The sequence below is a fragment of the Pieris brassicae genome, chromosome 7 (genome assembly GCF_905147105.1).
Source record: "Pieris brassicae chromosome 7, ilPieBrab1.1, whole genome shotgun sequence".
Classification (NCBI taxonomy): domain Eukaryota; kingdom Metazoa; phylum Arthropoda; class Insecta; order Lepidoptera; family Pieridae; genus Pieris; species Pieris brassicae.
Window position 1 is genome coordinate 18,381,481 of NC_059671.1, and position 17,823 is coordinate 18,399,303.

Consider the following 17,823-nt stretch of genomic DNA (forward strand, 5'->3'; position numbering starts at 1 on the left):
AACTCTTCTGTATAAACATTTCTTAAGCATATCCTATCATGATCAATCGTTACTTGTGTAATTCTTGTGTCTCCTTTTCTTTTGTATAGCATCGCTATTCGCTATTCACGAATCTGTAAGATTAGCTTTTAAGTTTTAGTTTTTTTTTGTATTACTTGAGATTAAGGTTCTATATTTTTTTTATATAACATTTGGTTCTGCACTTTTTGATCTGGTCATTTTCTTTTTTAGTTTTTCACTTACTAGGATTGCCTGGAAGAGATCGCTTATTAGCGATAAGGCCGCCCATTGCATCCGTTGTATGTATTGTATTATTTGTGTTTCGTTTATTTTTATTGCGACGAAGTGTAAATAAATAATAAAAAAATACTTAAATTTATCAAAAAATATATATAAGTGTAAGACACTTATGACACGTTCAGTCCCTTTCAACTTATAAGACCCTAAAGAGATCTTTTTTCTTATAGTTAAGTATTTAATATAGTAATTATATCTAATTTTTAATTGAATTAAATATATAGTTAAGGTAAATGATGGCCTAGACGTAAGAACCATTGACATCAAAGCGTAAATTGAAATGCAACAAGCGATTGTGCAGTGTTACCGACATAATTTAGAAATAACATAAAGTAAATCGCATCTAATGCAACTGCATCTTATCTCGTGCATATATCGTGTTTAGATTTATTACTGTTTTGTTGCAAACAAGTGATGCATTTTAATAGTAATTAAGCCAATCCATTCTAGATCTTGCTTATAGTAGATGTTTTATCATTATATTTTGATACAAAACATGTAGGTATGTTGCGGTATTTGTGTTAATCATTTTTCGAAGTGATAATTCGACGTTTGCTCACTACTTCATATAACAAATATAAAATATTTACGATGTTCTTTCATAAGTGGAAGGACCATAATTCTAATGTTATTTAAAAAATATCTTTCATAAAAACGCAATACTGGCATGTTTTATGGTTTACAATTTCGTAGTCACTTTTGATTGTTTCTAAAACATAATAATTGAACTATGTTTCTATATTTTTTAGATTTAGTACATTCTTTATAATATGGTCAGTATTATATTTGTAAGATCAGGTAAAGTTCAAATGTTCAAATTACTCTTACATTTAATACAAGTTAGGTAATTCTTAACGTATTTTGTCCAATGATATATGGCTATTGTAGAACTTTATTAGATTTCTATTAGTATATATTTATCGGTCCAAAAGACGTGATGGCTCCCTGGTTAACGTTTCACGTTAACGAGCCATATGTGTTAAACCCTGGGTTTGATTGCAAGGTAAATAAAAATGACTTTTAAATAAAACATTTGCAGACATAGATCAACAACGGGTGCGCGGTTATTTAAATAAACAAATAAATGTTTTATAATTTAAAACAAAAATTAACGCCTGGACAAATATATTTGACATTGACACAGCAACTTCATTGCATGCTAATTAAGTTCGGTAATAATATTCACGCATTATTATATATATATCTAATAGCAAGCTTGCACTGGTGACGGTCTGTCTTTAATTAATCGTGTAATAATTAAAAGTTTATACAAATAAATTTAGTGTTGTTGCGGTGATTTTTGACAGTTGGGAGAGGTACATCATGTCTCTAAATCCTATTATATTAACTTACTGAGTAACTGGCCTCACTATGACTAAATTACTTTAATTATGTCCGAAGTAACGAGCAATAAAACTGTTACAATTCACGGAAATAAATAATATCAACGGCTCAGCCGATTTACTAGTCGTATTCTTGATTTTCAAAAAACAACGCCTAGGATTTTATTCAATATTTTAATATACTTTAGTTTTCAAATTAACTTAACTAAATACCGAATTATATCACTCCTCCATTTCTGTGCAAAGTATCCTGCTATGGAATTCCCTACCAATTGATATCGACAAGCTCAATCTTTAAATCTATTTAAAAATCTTCTTTTTGATCAGCTTTCTTCAGCCTCTTAATTAGCTACTACTTAATTGTGATTCAGTTAACCCTTGGATTAGATTATGTACATTTTTGTTTGTACATAATACTATTAGATTTTCTTTTCTTTAGATTTTACTTTATTTTAGTTATAGTTAGTGTTCCAACATGGAACACATGTTGCAACATTTTGTGTTCTTTTTTGTTACTGCGATGCACTTCTGTACTTTACCCTTTGTAGGTGTTTCTTTTTTTAATTGTGTGCCTGGAAGAAATCGCTTCCAAGCGATAAGGCCGTTGTCTAATAGGTTATGTAACCTGGTTTTTTATATGTATGGTTTGTATAAGGTAACGAAGTGTGAATAAATAAAATAAATAAAGAAATTCGGGATCCGGAAAAGACATATAATACACAAGGAAGTCTTATGGTAATATTAATTTATGATGTTGAACATTATTTTTGACCTTGAAGTGTATAAATAATTAAAATATGTAATAAGGATACTTTTTGCCAACCAAGTTGTCATTTAAATATACATTAATCAAAAGACAATAATGATATATAACTATAATTAAATGTTAATAATTATGTCTCCTCTTGAGTGGAGATATCACAGAGTGTTGCCGTTAACTATATTTTATTTAAAAATATGTTTGATTTAATAATTTAAAAACATAAAAGTTTACCATAACTTACGAATGAATATGCGAATAACGTTACTTAATACATCTTTTTTAAATTAATTTACAAAGAATACAAACTTTAAAAAAACTAATGTTTTGTACTATAAATTACAGCGGGTTTTATTGTTTCAGTTCATTTAACAACAACAACTCGACACATTAATCTAAGAGCGCTGAACCAAATAAGCATCAAAATATTTTTTGAGAGATTTTTATCAAATAAGTAGGTATATTGTTAATATATAAAAAAACTGTATAAGGTCCTTAATTATTAATGAAGTCATAAATACGGATAATTCATAATTATATAAAATTGTGTCGAGACAAACTCAACCAAGAATGTCTCACATAATTTTGCACAATGTCTAAGCAATTATTCGTTAGTAATCTGTGGTCTTTTTTCTAAAATTTAACAGTTTCATCACATTAGGTGAAGATCAGAGAGCCGTGAAGGCTGTGATCGAAATTGTACATACCTCTTTTACAAGTAAGAAAAAATATTTCGTCATAATTGGTCCATTCAAAATCTAAACGGTACAATCTTTTAATAAGAATTAATTTAATCGACGATAATCAATGAAGATTATTACGTTAATTAATAAGGCTTACCTTTTAAAATTACCCCAGATTTGTTGCGGAAATATGTGTTTTTCTAAAGGTGATAAAATGCATTTTGCAATGGCGCAATAGGCACTTACGTCCTTGTATTACTGGGGGGGTGCGGTACAACGATTGGTCGTGTCATGGCGCGCGATTCAATTGTAAGTTGTGGCGCGGCGCGTGAGCACTTTCCACAGGCTTTCGCTTTTCATGAGATGTACTTTTAAAATTCGACAACCATGCTTCGGTAGCATTCGAATTTTAAATTCCGATTTTATTTAATTATCGAACGTCAACTCGTATATTGATTATTTTAGTTACGTACGTTTATTTGAATTATTTTATTGTATACTTATATCTTTTGAATTTTATTTTAATTAATCTTTCTTTGTTACAGGTGACAATTTGCAAAGCAAACTGTTAACGAGATTTCTAAGTCTGTGAATTAATTCGAAAGTGTTGTGTAGTGAGTGTCAGTGAATTGGACAGTTCTAGAGTGAACAGATATTTTTCAAAATGACTGGTTTTGTAAAAATTGCTATTGATGACATCTACTCTGATAATAATTGGACAACAATTATTAATAAATACTGGCTGCTGGCAGAGAGAGTATCAGGTATTTTTTTATTTATATTTATGTTATACTATTACTCAATTAAAAGTTAATATTAAAGAATTTTAAAAATATGACCAACTAAACATATTGTTACTGCCACTAAAGACCGCATAACTATATTTAAACCGCGAAAACATTACTATAACGACGTTATTTGCGATATCTCAAACTGTTAAAATTCAACTCTTTAAAGATCAATTTTGATACGAAAATACCTATTATATAATAATACTTTATTAAATTTTATTTGTAAAATTTTAAGACTGTTTAAAGCTTATTTTAACGTTATAACTTCGATACAGTAAAATAAATCTATAATCAAAATTTCGATTTGTACCATACAACCTTGGCAACATGCAAGGCCTAGGTGACGGCCCAAAAATTATATAAATAGAATCTTACCTGTATATTTGCATCAAAATATTTATATTATTTATTATTGTTATGTATACTATTTATATATTCAAAAGAAGATAGGTGGAACCATAAAATAGACATAACGTTTTCTGTCCACCAGTACAAGAAATTTATATAATAGATTATATGATTATTATAAAATTATAATTTTATATTGTGCGGTACATAAAAGCTTATCAAAACATCAAGGCATAGGTAGCCGATGAATCCTGACAAATTCAGTAATTCATCTCAAAAAAATACTGCTGGACCTAGTGTTAAATACAAAGTTATGTTACAAGACAATTTTTTTAAATACCCGGTAATAGGTGAGATTTATCCAGAGTACATAGAAGATATAAAATAATTCTAGTAGTCATGGTATCATATGTTACCATAGAATTTAATTTTCTCAAATATACATATGTCATACTTAATAATTTCGATACGCAGATTACATAATCAATTTAGTATCAATTACGAATCACCATACATAAATGGAAGAGGTGAAAAAAATGATAGTTTTTGACTTTTTGTATGCTATCGTTGTTGTGGTGTACTTTTTGTTATTTTTCTTTCAAAACTTTAAACTACAAGCAAAGATATGTCTTGACAATGAACACAAAAATACGTTTACATTTTAAAAGCGTATGCTGTTAAAATGTAAACGTATAACGTAACAATTAGATTCAAGATAAGTCGCGTTTGAATCCCTTAAGTCAAAAACGTAATGGTTTTGCCACGGCAATCAAACTTATCACGTATTGATTGTGAATATTTCTCTTAGAACACCTCAATAAAGGGTGTGGTTTTCCACAATATCATTGTTTTTCCATAATATAAAAATAGATTGATAAATTGAGCGCGCAACATGACAAAGTTTTTAACCGAAGTTTTGAAGCTTCACCAAATACATAATATCCAAGATATACGCTCTTGCGACTCTGGTAAGATAAATATATAAAACATACAGTATTACCCTCAATATCAACCTCACCAAATTACATTTATACAAACATATCTCACAATTCTTAACGTAAATATGATCTGTCACGATACGCAAACTACGAAACTGTTTTGACATGTCGCTTGTGGTAACGACTAAGGTCACAAAACAATACTTTATGCTTCAAAAGGCTAATTTAATACTAAGAATTATGTTTTCAACCTTGAAGTGAGGATGTGGATTATGGAACATCCTCCGAAACTCAGGAAACTGAACAATAAATACGCTAAAAAGGTATGCACAATATTGTAGATAACAGGTATTTAAACATATAGAAAAAAAAATTGTTTGGTTATGGATAGTTTGTAACTGGCTGATAATAATAAAAACAAATATATTATACATACACGAAAACATTCAGTACATTTAAATAATGAATAAAATATCATCAGTATTTTTATACTAACGCAAATTTTCACCTATCTGGAGTATTAGCAATTATATCAAAGATTCTATAACGAGTTATAACAATCACATGACCGGAACCTAGCATGATAGGAACCACCATCACTTGCCTACATTCTAAGACCAGTCTGATGAGCACTTTCACTAAACGCAAACGTAAGTTTGCCTACTTCAAAGCTTTGACGTACTAACAAAATATTGTCATTATAACGTTTAAAAAAAAGATCGCCTATTAACTCAAGTATTAAGTTAGAAATTCCGTTACTTTTCGATGTTACCATGCTTTTAAAGTTAGATTTCACTTCCTGTAAAGCAATTTTATAAGGTTGGCTTAATGAGCCTTCTTTGCCTAACCAATAATATCAAGGGTAAGGTTAATGAGGCTTAGTGACCTTTGTATGTCATTTCTGAATCTCTCCGCCGATAGCACGAACTTGTGTGTCAAATCCAAAACGTTTTTGACATTATGTAAATCATACTTATGTCATGAATGAGTCTGATCATCGTATTTTAATTATAAACTTAATTGATATGAATCGTAAATACAATAGCTACCAATATTTTACAAGAGCTTTTGCGAAATAAATACTCAAACTTATCTTAAATTATAATTATTAATATGGATCGAAGTTGTGAGCTTTCATTTCGCGGCTGTATCCTTAGGGAATATTCCTCCTATCCAAATGTTTTATATGAAACATCAGGAAAAATTAACGGACTAAAATATTTTGTAAAAGAATAATAAAGAAATTTTGCCATGGTATTATTAACACAACTTTTTAATTTTAAATTACGCGAAAGAAATTACGCGGCGTACGTAAGTTGTAATTTGTCTTAACAAGTGTTTTACGCTCGTAAAAAATTAAGAAATGATATTCTTGCTGTTAAAACTTTCTTTTTTTAACAGTAGATGTATCGTGTGGTTTTATAATTTCAATATCCATATTCGTTTATGTGATTACAAAATTGTTCAATGGTTACAGCTAAACCCGTTTAACATGATTTTATAAGGACATGAAGCTTATTATGACGTTTTACATATATGAGAACAATTTTTTCTTTCTAACTCCTAATATATTTTATATAGTTTTAGTCATTTCTGATTAGATTTATCTTTTTTTTTAGATAAACACACATTATAATGATTGTATTATTACATATAATTAATATTTATTTATAGTTACCCGATTTTAAGATAGTCTTACGTCAACACAATTCCATAATAATTTCAACATCAAGGCCTAAAAAATTGTTTTGTTAAGATAATAAAACAATTATTAATTCGGTAATTTTAAGTACAGTGTTTTCCAAACATTTCGCTCACACGAGCTACATACAGCAACAGAACAACCACAGGAGTAATTTCCTTCGAACTGACCTGAACAATTATTATATAGCTTTAAAATAGTAACGCTCAAATTTTGCCTGGTTTAAGCTTATGCTTAAAATATGGCATCGATTTTTGCATCACACCCTAAACGACCACAGGGTTGAGGCTCCTAACCACTCTAAGATATTATTTAATCATATTTTTACAGATCCTCGTGTGCAAGGATGGTTCCTTTTCGACTCCCCAATACCAACTCTTGTGATGGTCCTATTATATCTCGGGTTTGTGCTCGTTTTTGGACCAATGTGGATGGCCAATCGGAAGCCATTCAAAATAAAAGGCATCCTAGTGACCTACAATGCTGCTCAAGTGCTTCTATCCAGCTATATGTTTTATGAGGTAAGGAGGACTGAATTAATATAAGAATGGATGGATGGAAGTTTGTACTTGATTTTGAAAGCCAAAAAAAAAATTTCATAAATTACTTTTTTTTAATGAAATAGGAGGCAAATGGGTGAGCCTCCTGCCGCCGCCCATGGACACTCATATAGCCAGTAGCAAGTGCATTGCCGGCCTTTCATGAATTGTTAATTGTCGAATTGTTTCGTAAATACTTCAGTGGGCAGTTAGTTCCACATAGCAATGGTGAGCGGCAAAAAATGCCTTAAAAAACGCTCAGTTGTGGAACAACGGACATCGAGGTGATACGGATGGTACTTCACTATATAATCAGAATTAAGTAGTTGCATTGCAGCAAGCTCATTTAGTTACAATAGACTAAAATTAGTGGAAATGTTGTATACGTCTCTTAATTGGCAGATCTAGATGATCCTAAAGATAGGACATCCATAAAATAGAACCAACATTTTATTAATTCATGATCGCTAACGATGTTAACCCTAAGGATATTTACAACTTCTCAATGCCACTGGCTTCCACTCCAGCTTAATCCCACTTTGGGCAAGGTAGCCTAAGCAAAGCAATCAAAGCCTTTCAGAACAACAGCGAGATTCCATAAAATCTACCATGCTTAGACTCGTCGCAGACTTTAGATTGGAGCAGCAGTACAGTCCCAAAAACAATCAATCTTAATACATAAAAGAAATATCTACACTAGATAAACTGACCAATCAATAAAATTAACAAAAGCATGTCTAGCCCAATCGCAAACACGCGACACGATCTGTCCTTCCGTTCAACCAATCACGGGCGATCATTTTATCTTTCTTAGCTCCTAGTACTGTAGTTCAAACAGTGAGGGACCATTTGTGATGATTGTGTTGTCGTAAAGCTTACAAATTGTACAAATACGTCAAAGCATCGTTGGAAAATAATTGTATTGACGTTCGAGATTTCGTCAGAGATCATACAGTCAAGAGTGTCATTATATAATTATTATACGCATGCATCCGTGACATAATTGTCCGTCCTAACTTTGGCCATGACAAATTCTCAAGACCGAAGTGGCCATGGTGGTTTTTGATACTGGGATTTACGCAGGAGATACCATAGTGCTCAAGTGCAGGACTCTTTATACAACTCTAGCCGTTGGCTTTACGTCGAAGGCTTTTCGCTTATTTCGATTATGATATTCCTTCGTAAGGTTCTATATTTTATGATTCTCTGCCTAATTTGGTTGCCAACCCCAGAACACAAGACCCCCCACCCCTGATTCGATGGTCGTCTTTTTTACAGCCTCTTCCCTCTCTGCTTACGAACTTAGAACATTTATTACTTCTCCGGGAGACAAATATTTTATCTTACGTTAATCAGACTAGGTGGGAAATAAAAGAGTAACACAATCTAAACTATGAAAGTGTAATTTTTGACTAATAATTATCAAAAACATTGTTTATGTAACATTTAATTTCTTTTGGTATAAATCAAGCCTAGTATATTTTTTTCATTAAGGAGAAGTCATGATTAGTTATTTGTATACAGTCAGAAAGGCGAATAAACGTGCAATTAATGTAAAACGTTATGTTAAGTGTAAACTTCTTTGATTATCAACGCGAAGCAACTATTGTATCGGACGGACTTTAGATGAGCTTCAGAAATGAGACTCGCGAACTGTCAAAATTCAAAATTAGCGCAAAATTATTTGCCTCTCTCTAATTCGTCTTTAAACCTCCGGAGACCTATATTAAATAATAACTATAAATTAGTGTTAACACAAGTTGTTAATTTTCGTTGCCATCTACGACTTTTTGAAAGTTTGTTTTATGATTTGATTCGGTATATTAAATCGTCTCTCTGATTGAAAAACAGTACGTTTACAACTTGTATTTTGACCTTATAATTATATTGATCAAATGATTCGTAGTTTATATAATATTATAAGCTAATATATATATAAATATGTGTGTATATTGATATATTTTTCTTTCTATACTAAATTTCTATTCCCTTTCAGCATTTGATGTCAGGATGGTGGGCCGACTACAGCTTGACGTGTCAACCTGTTGACTACAGTAATAGCGAAACAGCCAAAAGAGTGAGTATTCATATATATATTTATATATGTATCTGAAATATGTTTATCTGTAACTTCTTTGTAAATTGTTAATTCAATTGCTTGTTTTATTTCCTTATTTAGATATCACTTGTTTGATGATTTATAACTGACAATGATTATAATTTTTCATAAGAACTGATATTCTTTAATTCTTCAACATATTCTACGAGTAATTTTAAATGAAAGAATACATAATTGAATTTGTTGATATAACATCTAGTATAACCGAAGCGCTTGACCAACTGAGAAAGCGATGTAAATAATAAATTTATTTTATTTATTACACAAATACATACATACAGACTATGCCAATACGATAATGTCGAGAAACATTAAATAATTAAAATATAATAAAATAGGTAATATAAAACACATAATTTACACAATATCGCTACTGTGAATTCACTTTGCGAACATATAAATATATCGATAGAGTCAGAGACAGCATTCAGTAGTCGCAACGTCCTGGATAACGGGGATCTGTGCAACAGACTGCCATTGGTATCGCCTTCACCGTGGTACATATCCCATAGGTACTAAGAAACTCAGTTCTTGTAGTACACTTGGGTTGCACACTACAACCCTCAAGACTTTCATTAAGTAGTAGGCCAACTGTAAGTCCTGTCTGGTTTCCAATTTATTGTACCCCATCATCCCTAAAACAAATAATGTTGGGTACGTTAAAATAGTAGGGTTAGACGCCATAAAGTCTGTTATGGAGGTGTCGTGTAAATTTGTTCTGTATGCGCTCGAACATAAGGCAGTATTTAGCTTCTTGCGAAGCCCAAACACTAAAAATTAATACTGTGCAAATCTATATACAAATAAGTATATCCAAATTACTAATTAATCTCTACTTTCGAACGTAACGCACCAAGTACATAAGACGTTGTAAAGAAACCGTCCCAACGCAATCATGAACACTACGGGAACGCCATAAAACTTACTTCTATCAAAAATCAAAATATAATTTTTCAATACACACACAATTTAATTTAAGAAAAAGGAAATGCTTCTAAATTCAAATTGGCTGTCAGATCTCAAGTATAGGAATCTGCATCACAGGTGGCTCAAGTGACGTTAACAAGAACGTGAATGAAGTTATACAAGTAGAAAGTGAGATGAACCGGTTCATGGTGACCGCGATTGTTTCATAGATTTATAATTTATAGACATATGAAAATAATACTTATTAAATATATTTCATATGGTGTTGATTTTTAGGGGAATGACATTTGGTCACGCTTTGTCACGTGATCATTTTCATACAAATTCGTTTGGCGTTAGTAGGCCACGTGATTGTGAAATGATTTTGTTTCAAGGCTTTTTAATAAAATACCTAAATACCATTATTTCAATGTTTATTTCTTGAATAGCATATAACAAACACAATAGGTAGGTCAGTTCTTCGTAATCACCTTAGATTTAATACAGTACAAACGAACTAGTCTAGACCACCAGCGATATCTACCAGGCCACTAACGTAACTAACTTTAGCGTAAATTCTGTATCTACAGTTATATTTAGCATATAAAACTAAATAACCTAAAAATAAATTTAGTAAATGAATAAAGGTTACACATTACACTTAAACATTCACTCATATGCATCGAGCATTCACTCATTCACTCACGCGTGTTCACGTAATGCTTTTGTTTAAAAAAAAATAAGAAAATGTTGCACAGGTATTTTTTTACTTAAAATTATACCCAAATCTTACATAAAAACATTTTTTTTATAGAAACATGTCTAAAACATTTTATGTCTATAGCAAAATCCGCCATCGGTCAAGTTCATTAATGACTACAAACTTTCCAACGATCTGTTTGTTTTGTAACTGTCTTATTTAAAGATTGCTTAATTATTGTAAAGGTCAATTATTACTCACTTAAAGGTATACAATGGAAAGGTGAAAATGCATCTATCTGTGAATAAAAAAACATTTATTTAAATTATTTATTAACAAAAATGCATACACTATCCTTAACCTTAGTACTAAGCCATTAATGTCGAAAAAAATAAATATATATATAATATTATTGTATATAATAATATTATAGTATTCTTGGGGTTCAAATGTACAGGCGCTAATTAAATATAGTACTAGTGACCCTAGAGCTGGTGCTTTCCTCGCTCAACGAATAAGTATCGCAATACAGGAAAAGCTGCCAGCGTTAAAGGTAGGCCATAGGGACCAAACTTTTTAAATTTGTTGAGGTGGGTCACTAGTACTATCTACCGGGCGTGATTATAATACACTATAATATATAATGTTTTAGAATTGTAGTTTTTTATGGCACTTTGCGAAATATTGAGGTCTGGCGAGAAAAGACGTAGCCGTTTTTGTATTCAGTATTTTTTAATCGTATTTAAATATATGAATTTTGTTGATTTTATTCTACGTTTAACACCTAGTAACATTTATACATTTCTGTAAAATTATTTGCTTCTGCATTTACAAGGCAATTAAACGAATTAATTACGAATTAAATGCAAATTTATACGAATTCAAAAACCAGGCAGACGATTCGCTGATGTCTATAAGAAAGTTAAGTTAGTCAGCAGAAACAGTAAAAAAAAATATTTTAATGACTTGAGAATTAAAAGTTTAAAAAAATCAAGGAGGTATAGATTTTTATCTGTAAACTCTGACGGATATTGACTGAAGCTTACTTCGCTTAGATCTGCGATCGGCTGACGACACATACGTGACCAATCGCTGTGTTTATTGAAGTAAAGAATTTGACAATTGAAAAACAGAATATGGTGGTCCTATCATAATCACCTCATTATTTAATTATAAAAGTATTTTTTTTTATCAAAGGAGAATCACAACTCCACTTATAGTACTGTACAATACTCATGACGATGATGATGATGATACTCCTAAAAAACTTAGCTTTCAGTACTCACTTCACAGTATAAGTGAAAAGATCGAAATTGTAGAAAATGTATTTCCTTTCATTTTCCCTTCCCTATCAACTAATACATGTCAGCCCTACAACTGGATAAATTGTTTGATTGTAAAAAAATTAGGACTTGATAATTGTAGAGTCTAGGGCGGCACAAACTTCCTTTACCTTGAAAATTTATAAATTCGTTACAGTGATTTACATTGCCATGAATTGGAAGAATTTTCAAGTAAATTTCACCGACCCCAACCTTTGCGTCTCACAATGAACTTGTAGCGTAATAGTGAAAGTCAAGCGGTTAAGAGTAATGTTTCGTCATTGCAATACTGAGAGTGAAAATGGGGACCTTGGCGGCTTACGATAGAATTTATTACACTTAATTGTATTTTTTTTTGTATTCAGAATTTCTGTTGTACAAGCATGACTGAAATCCTAGACAATAATACCTTTATCAAACGTATAAAAATTCCAAGACTCGAAAATTATGTTTTATTCTGGTTATGCATTATTTAAACTAAATAAAACAGCTTAATTAAGAAAACTACATCTAAATTGGGTCGGTATCGCTAAAGCTATTGGAAGGCTCAGAATTCTTAGGTATCACATAGCGCTTGGGTTGATTCTGAGTACTATTCACAATGAAACATAAAAATAAATAGAATTTAACGTTACATAACCACAATTTCTTTTGTTTCTTGTTGAAGTTGTCCTCCTTCATATCTTTCAGTAAAAACTTGCTTACGCTATGATAAAAATAGACAAGTAATTTTCTTAAAAGTATTAGACGTATTTATTATTACTATAATGTTATATATTATAATCATTGAACTATATTTTCTGTAGATGCTCCATCTCTGCTGGGTTTACTACTTCTCCAAGATCTCAGAGTTCGCGGACACCGTCTTCTTCGTCTTGAGAAAGAAGAAGAGTCAAATCACTTGGTTACATATCTACCACCACTCTCTTACGCCATTCGAAGCTTGGATGCTGGTTAAGTTCATTGCTGGTGAGTTACATGATTCTTAGTTTCTATCTTCATTAGTACTCCAACGGCGTATATCAGATACAGAAGGCACCTTAGGCCATGAATTTTTATTTATTTAATATACAAAAGCCTAATTCTCCTGGATGTTTTGTGCGAGTGTTTGTAACAACATTATTGTGTTTCTACTTGCCTAATTAATTATGAACGCAAACACCTTCTTACTTCTTTTCATAAAAAGGCTTAAAAAATATTTCCAGGTGGTCATGGAACGTTCTCAAACATCGTCAACAACTTGGTACACGTTATAATGTACGCTTACTATATGTTAGCAGCCATGGGCCCACAGTACGAGAAATATTTGTGGTGGAAGAAATATCTCACTACCATGCAGTTGGTAAGTAAAATCTTATTAACAAACATTACTCAACTCATATATAAATGTTCAATTGGAAGTTAAGCGAGAGATTCTTGGAAGCATCCAATGGATATATTTCCATGTATTATCGCATCTTTCTATGTGTGTGGAAAAAAGGACGTGTACTACAGATATTCGTCCTAATTTAATTTCAAAAGACATGCTCTTTTGAGATGGAGTCGTTGTCATGGGCAACTTCTTACAAACATTTAGCGTTCAGAGTATAGAAGTTTGTAATAAATCAAAAACACATTCACTCTGTTCTAGTTGTTCTGTTCTTCTAGATTATGTATAATTTTTCCCGTCCAGTCATTTAAAAACGTATAATACCATTGGTGTTACTAATGCCATCTCGCAGTAAAGCACACAAACGCGTTTCTACTGTATGTAGTGCTGTTGTACTGTATCACAGGGCAGTGCAGGCCTAGTGGCTTCAGCGTGTGACTTTCATCTGAGGTCGTAGTTTCACCCCGGCTGTGCAACAATGGACTTTCTTTCTATATGCGCATTTAACAACGCTTGAACGCTGAACGAAAACATTGTGAGGAAGCCTTAGACCCAAAAAGTCGACGGCGTGCGTCAGGCACACGAGGCTGATATACTTGCCTATTAGATTGACAAATGATCATGAAACAGATAGAAATCTGAGGCCCACACCTAATAAGCCTGTAGCTCAACTTATGTGTTTCTTTTATTTTAATAGTAATAATTAATATTTATGATATAATCTGTTTTAATATGCCTATAAGCCGCAAAAAAATATTAAAGTCGTAAAAAATGGTATTTATGGTAAATCTAGAATGTTGTTATTAGGAAAGCACATTACATCCGTTGGCAAAATCCAACGCACGAATAAGGGTCGTTGGCACCACACCTCGAATTCCGAGAGACGGGATCTGCGCTTGCGCAAAGTTCTAGGATTTGCAAACGGTCGAATTACTAATAACAGATTTCCAATGTATGTATTATGTATCGACTGACTATGTAAAACTCACTCTCTCAAAAAATACATTTTTTACACCATTATTGGAGACATTAAATTCTCTTCTAATTTTTATAGAAACACTAAAATAATATAATCATACTAAAAGTACTGCAAAAGAAAAAAATAACAGAATTAAATAAATACATATTGTTACGAGCTAGGGGATCGGATAGAAAATGCCGTAGATTTATTCAAGGGTTTATTTCTTGAAAAATCAATGAGGAATTTATGGGCACTTATTAATTGCAGAGATGCACTTATAACACAAAAACACAGTCACTAATTACTTCTCTTATGCACACTACACACAGTACTTTATCACTTATATTTACTTTATTCGCACTTTGTCGCTTCTGTGTTTCTTCCTTGTTATCGCATTCAAAACTAAAGGTGACTAGTCGCGTTTCGGCTCGCTTATATATCCCTGGGAATAATTCTAAACAATATTCGAGAACTCTCTAGGCGGGTTTGCTACTGAGTAGCCATTGCACAATTCTAGAACGTCCGCACTCTTTGTCTCTTTCGTACGTTACTCCGTCCTAGTCGTACGGCGTTCTAGAGTGCTCAGTCTAGTTTTGAGAAAGTTCTGATCTTCTCTCTCTCTCTCTCGTATCATTTCGTCCTTGTCTCACACCTAGAAAGTTTGGTCTAGAATATTCCTTATACCTAGGCCTGAAAACGCCTGAAAATGGGTCTCCTGAAACCTGCACCACTCTACTACGCATGTTCTGAAACCGACTGAAAGAAGGTTTCAGCTTCCTGAAAACTAGGGTATCATTATGGAAATTACAATTTTCTAATACGTGATTGACCGTCTCCTAAAACGGTCAGAAATCATATTACAGCCTGCTGAAAAGGTCTCTAAGTAGTGGAAAAATCTAGAAACATTGCAGTCGACCCGTCTTCGTAACAATATTTACTAGACTATTTTGTTTATTTAAATACTTAAATCGTTAGAATATAAATAAACGACGCACGAAAATAGAGAAACAAGAATGCGATAACCACCTCAGTGTAATTTACATTATAAGTACATTACATGCCATACAATATTTGGGCATCTTTTGACCATACAGTCGATAAGAACTTGATGAAACTGATCGTGGCTGGTAACACACAACGCAAATGATGAAGTGGCTGTTCACCAACCAGATGGATCGATCAATTGAAAGACTCATTTTCAGTCGCAGTAAAAGAGGCGCTGGAAAGAAACCTGAGGAAACATAAAGGAGAAAGGGCAGTGAAAAACCTTCATAGCTTCTGGAACTAATTTATATCTTTACTAAATGGTTTAAGTAACCGTAAACTCTTAATCAATCAATCGGCTATAGGTTATTGTACATCTCATTGAAAACATTATCAAATCTAGGTCTTTAACATTGCGTGACTGGAAACGTAAAAAAAGGTAAATTTTGCGCGGACGCATTTGTTACTTAACACGAAACCTTGCAGTTATGAATTAATGTAACGCGTGTTGTTAATTGCTATGGAAATGCAATAAATAATAATAATTAAGAAGGATATTGTCAGTTAACATATATGATAAATTATTTCAGCCGAAATTGAGGTTTATTTTAAATTTATTTAGTTTTAATGTATAAAAATTCTGCTTCTGTTAGAATGGCAGAGACTGGACAGATTTTCCCGACTGTAATGTAAAGAACGGTGTTAATATAGTCATTTGATTAATTAATTATCAGGCTTATACACAAATAACATATGACTATATATATTTTGATGATACGCGAAAAGGACCAGTATTATGTATCTTAGACAAACTCCTTCCTTAGTGTTTCCTCGTTAGATATTGCGGTATGAACGACTGTAAATTGCGAACAAAGAAAATAATTCCAATCAAACCTAGTGTTTGAAATTGAATATTCTAACAATGATAAGTGTTAAAGAGAAAGTTTTTTTTTAATATTCTAAGTAATTTGAACAACAACATTTTCATACATCAAGAATTGCTCCTTTAAAAGTAGACTAAAAGGTTACTAATTAATATTTATTTATTAACACTTTAGTGTATTACTTATTTGGTAATAACAAATAACAATTAACAGCTAACAAGCGTTAGCTTCTAGGCAACCCTAGTAAGGAAATAGAAAAACTAAATACCAAGAGTAAAGTACAAAAAGTGCTTGTAAAAAAAAATCATATATAGTCTTATACAATTACAACACAAAAAAAAACTATAAGCTAAATAATATGTTTGTTAAAGGTGTTGAAATGGGTAAAAATAATAGATATACAATTACAAAAAAATAACGTCACGTTTAAACAGATGAAAAGAATATTAAGAGGTTAGAGAATAATATCCCATATGATATATGTATATGTATTTTCGCATTCCCAGTAATAACTAACGCAACTTTGTATCATTTCGTAAATCTCACTAACGCGTTAATGTCTAATTCTAAAAAGTGTAATGTCAATCAGATTTTAGTTCACACACCTTACCTAATAAGCAAAAGAAATACTAAGTTTTTTTCACCTGAACTAAATCCTCGTAATGCTTGTATGTAAGAATAAAATTCAGAAATTCCCAATCGTCCTTATAAAGTGGGATAAAATATTAATTTATTATCAGAAATTTGATGCTCTTCTAATAATTAGAAAATTAAAAGTAAATTATATTAGTTTTTCGTTACATTTTTTCAATTATTTGTCATAATATATTATGACTGCATAAATAACAACATCCTTCCATCCATTGCCAAATTTCTACGCACGGAGAATGTCTAATTTATTTTATTTCTTATATTTATTATATTTTTGGCCACGGTTTATTGAATGCAATCCCTTTTATCGTAAATACGACTTGTCAAAAAGGGAGTGTAACATTGTATATTGAGTTATTTTGTAAAAAATAAGTTGAGATACAGAGTCGAGACTAAGCGTTAAGTATGCCATATGTCAAAGACGTCTTTTGACATACAGGAATACTTTGAATTTCAACACAGAACAGTTATTGTTTGCGTAAGTGCCGACTACCCAAGAGCGTTAAAAATTCACAAGGATTAGAAC

The 17,823-nt window shown here is 31.6% G+C and overlaps 1 protein-coding gene across 6 annotated transcripts in view; it reads left to right on the forward strand.

Annotated features, from left to right (window-relative positions):
• Positions 1-17,823, forward strand: part of LOC123712581 (elongation of very long chain fatty acids protein 7-like) — a 45,849-nt gene that overhangs the window by 24,514 nt on the left and 3,512 nt on the right. For 3 of the 6 annotated variants that reach the window (XM_045665751.1, XM_045665753.1, XM_045665749.1), the window contains 5 exons: positions 3,629-3,847; positions 7,193-7,383; positions 9,398-9,478; positions 13,255-13,417; positions 13,654-13,790. In XM_045665751.1, coding sequence (XP_045521707.1) covers positions 3,748-3,847; positions 7,193-7,383; positions 9,398-9,478; positions 13,255-13,417; positions 13,654-13,790 — 672 coding nt within the window. In that variant the 5' untranslated portion in view covers positions 3,629-3,747. Of the gene's footprint in view, positions 1-2,772; positions 2,855-3,424; positions 3,553-3,628; positions 3,848-7,192; positions 7,384-9,397; positions 9,479-13,254; positions 13,418-13,653; positions 13,791-17,823 lie in introns of those variants that run through there. The other 3 variants (XM_045665754.1, XM_045665750.1, XM_045665755.1) reach the window with 3 other exon arrangements.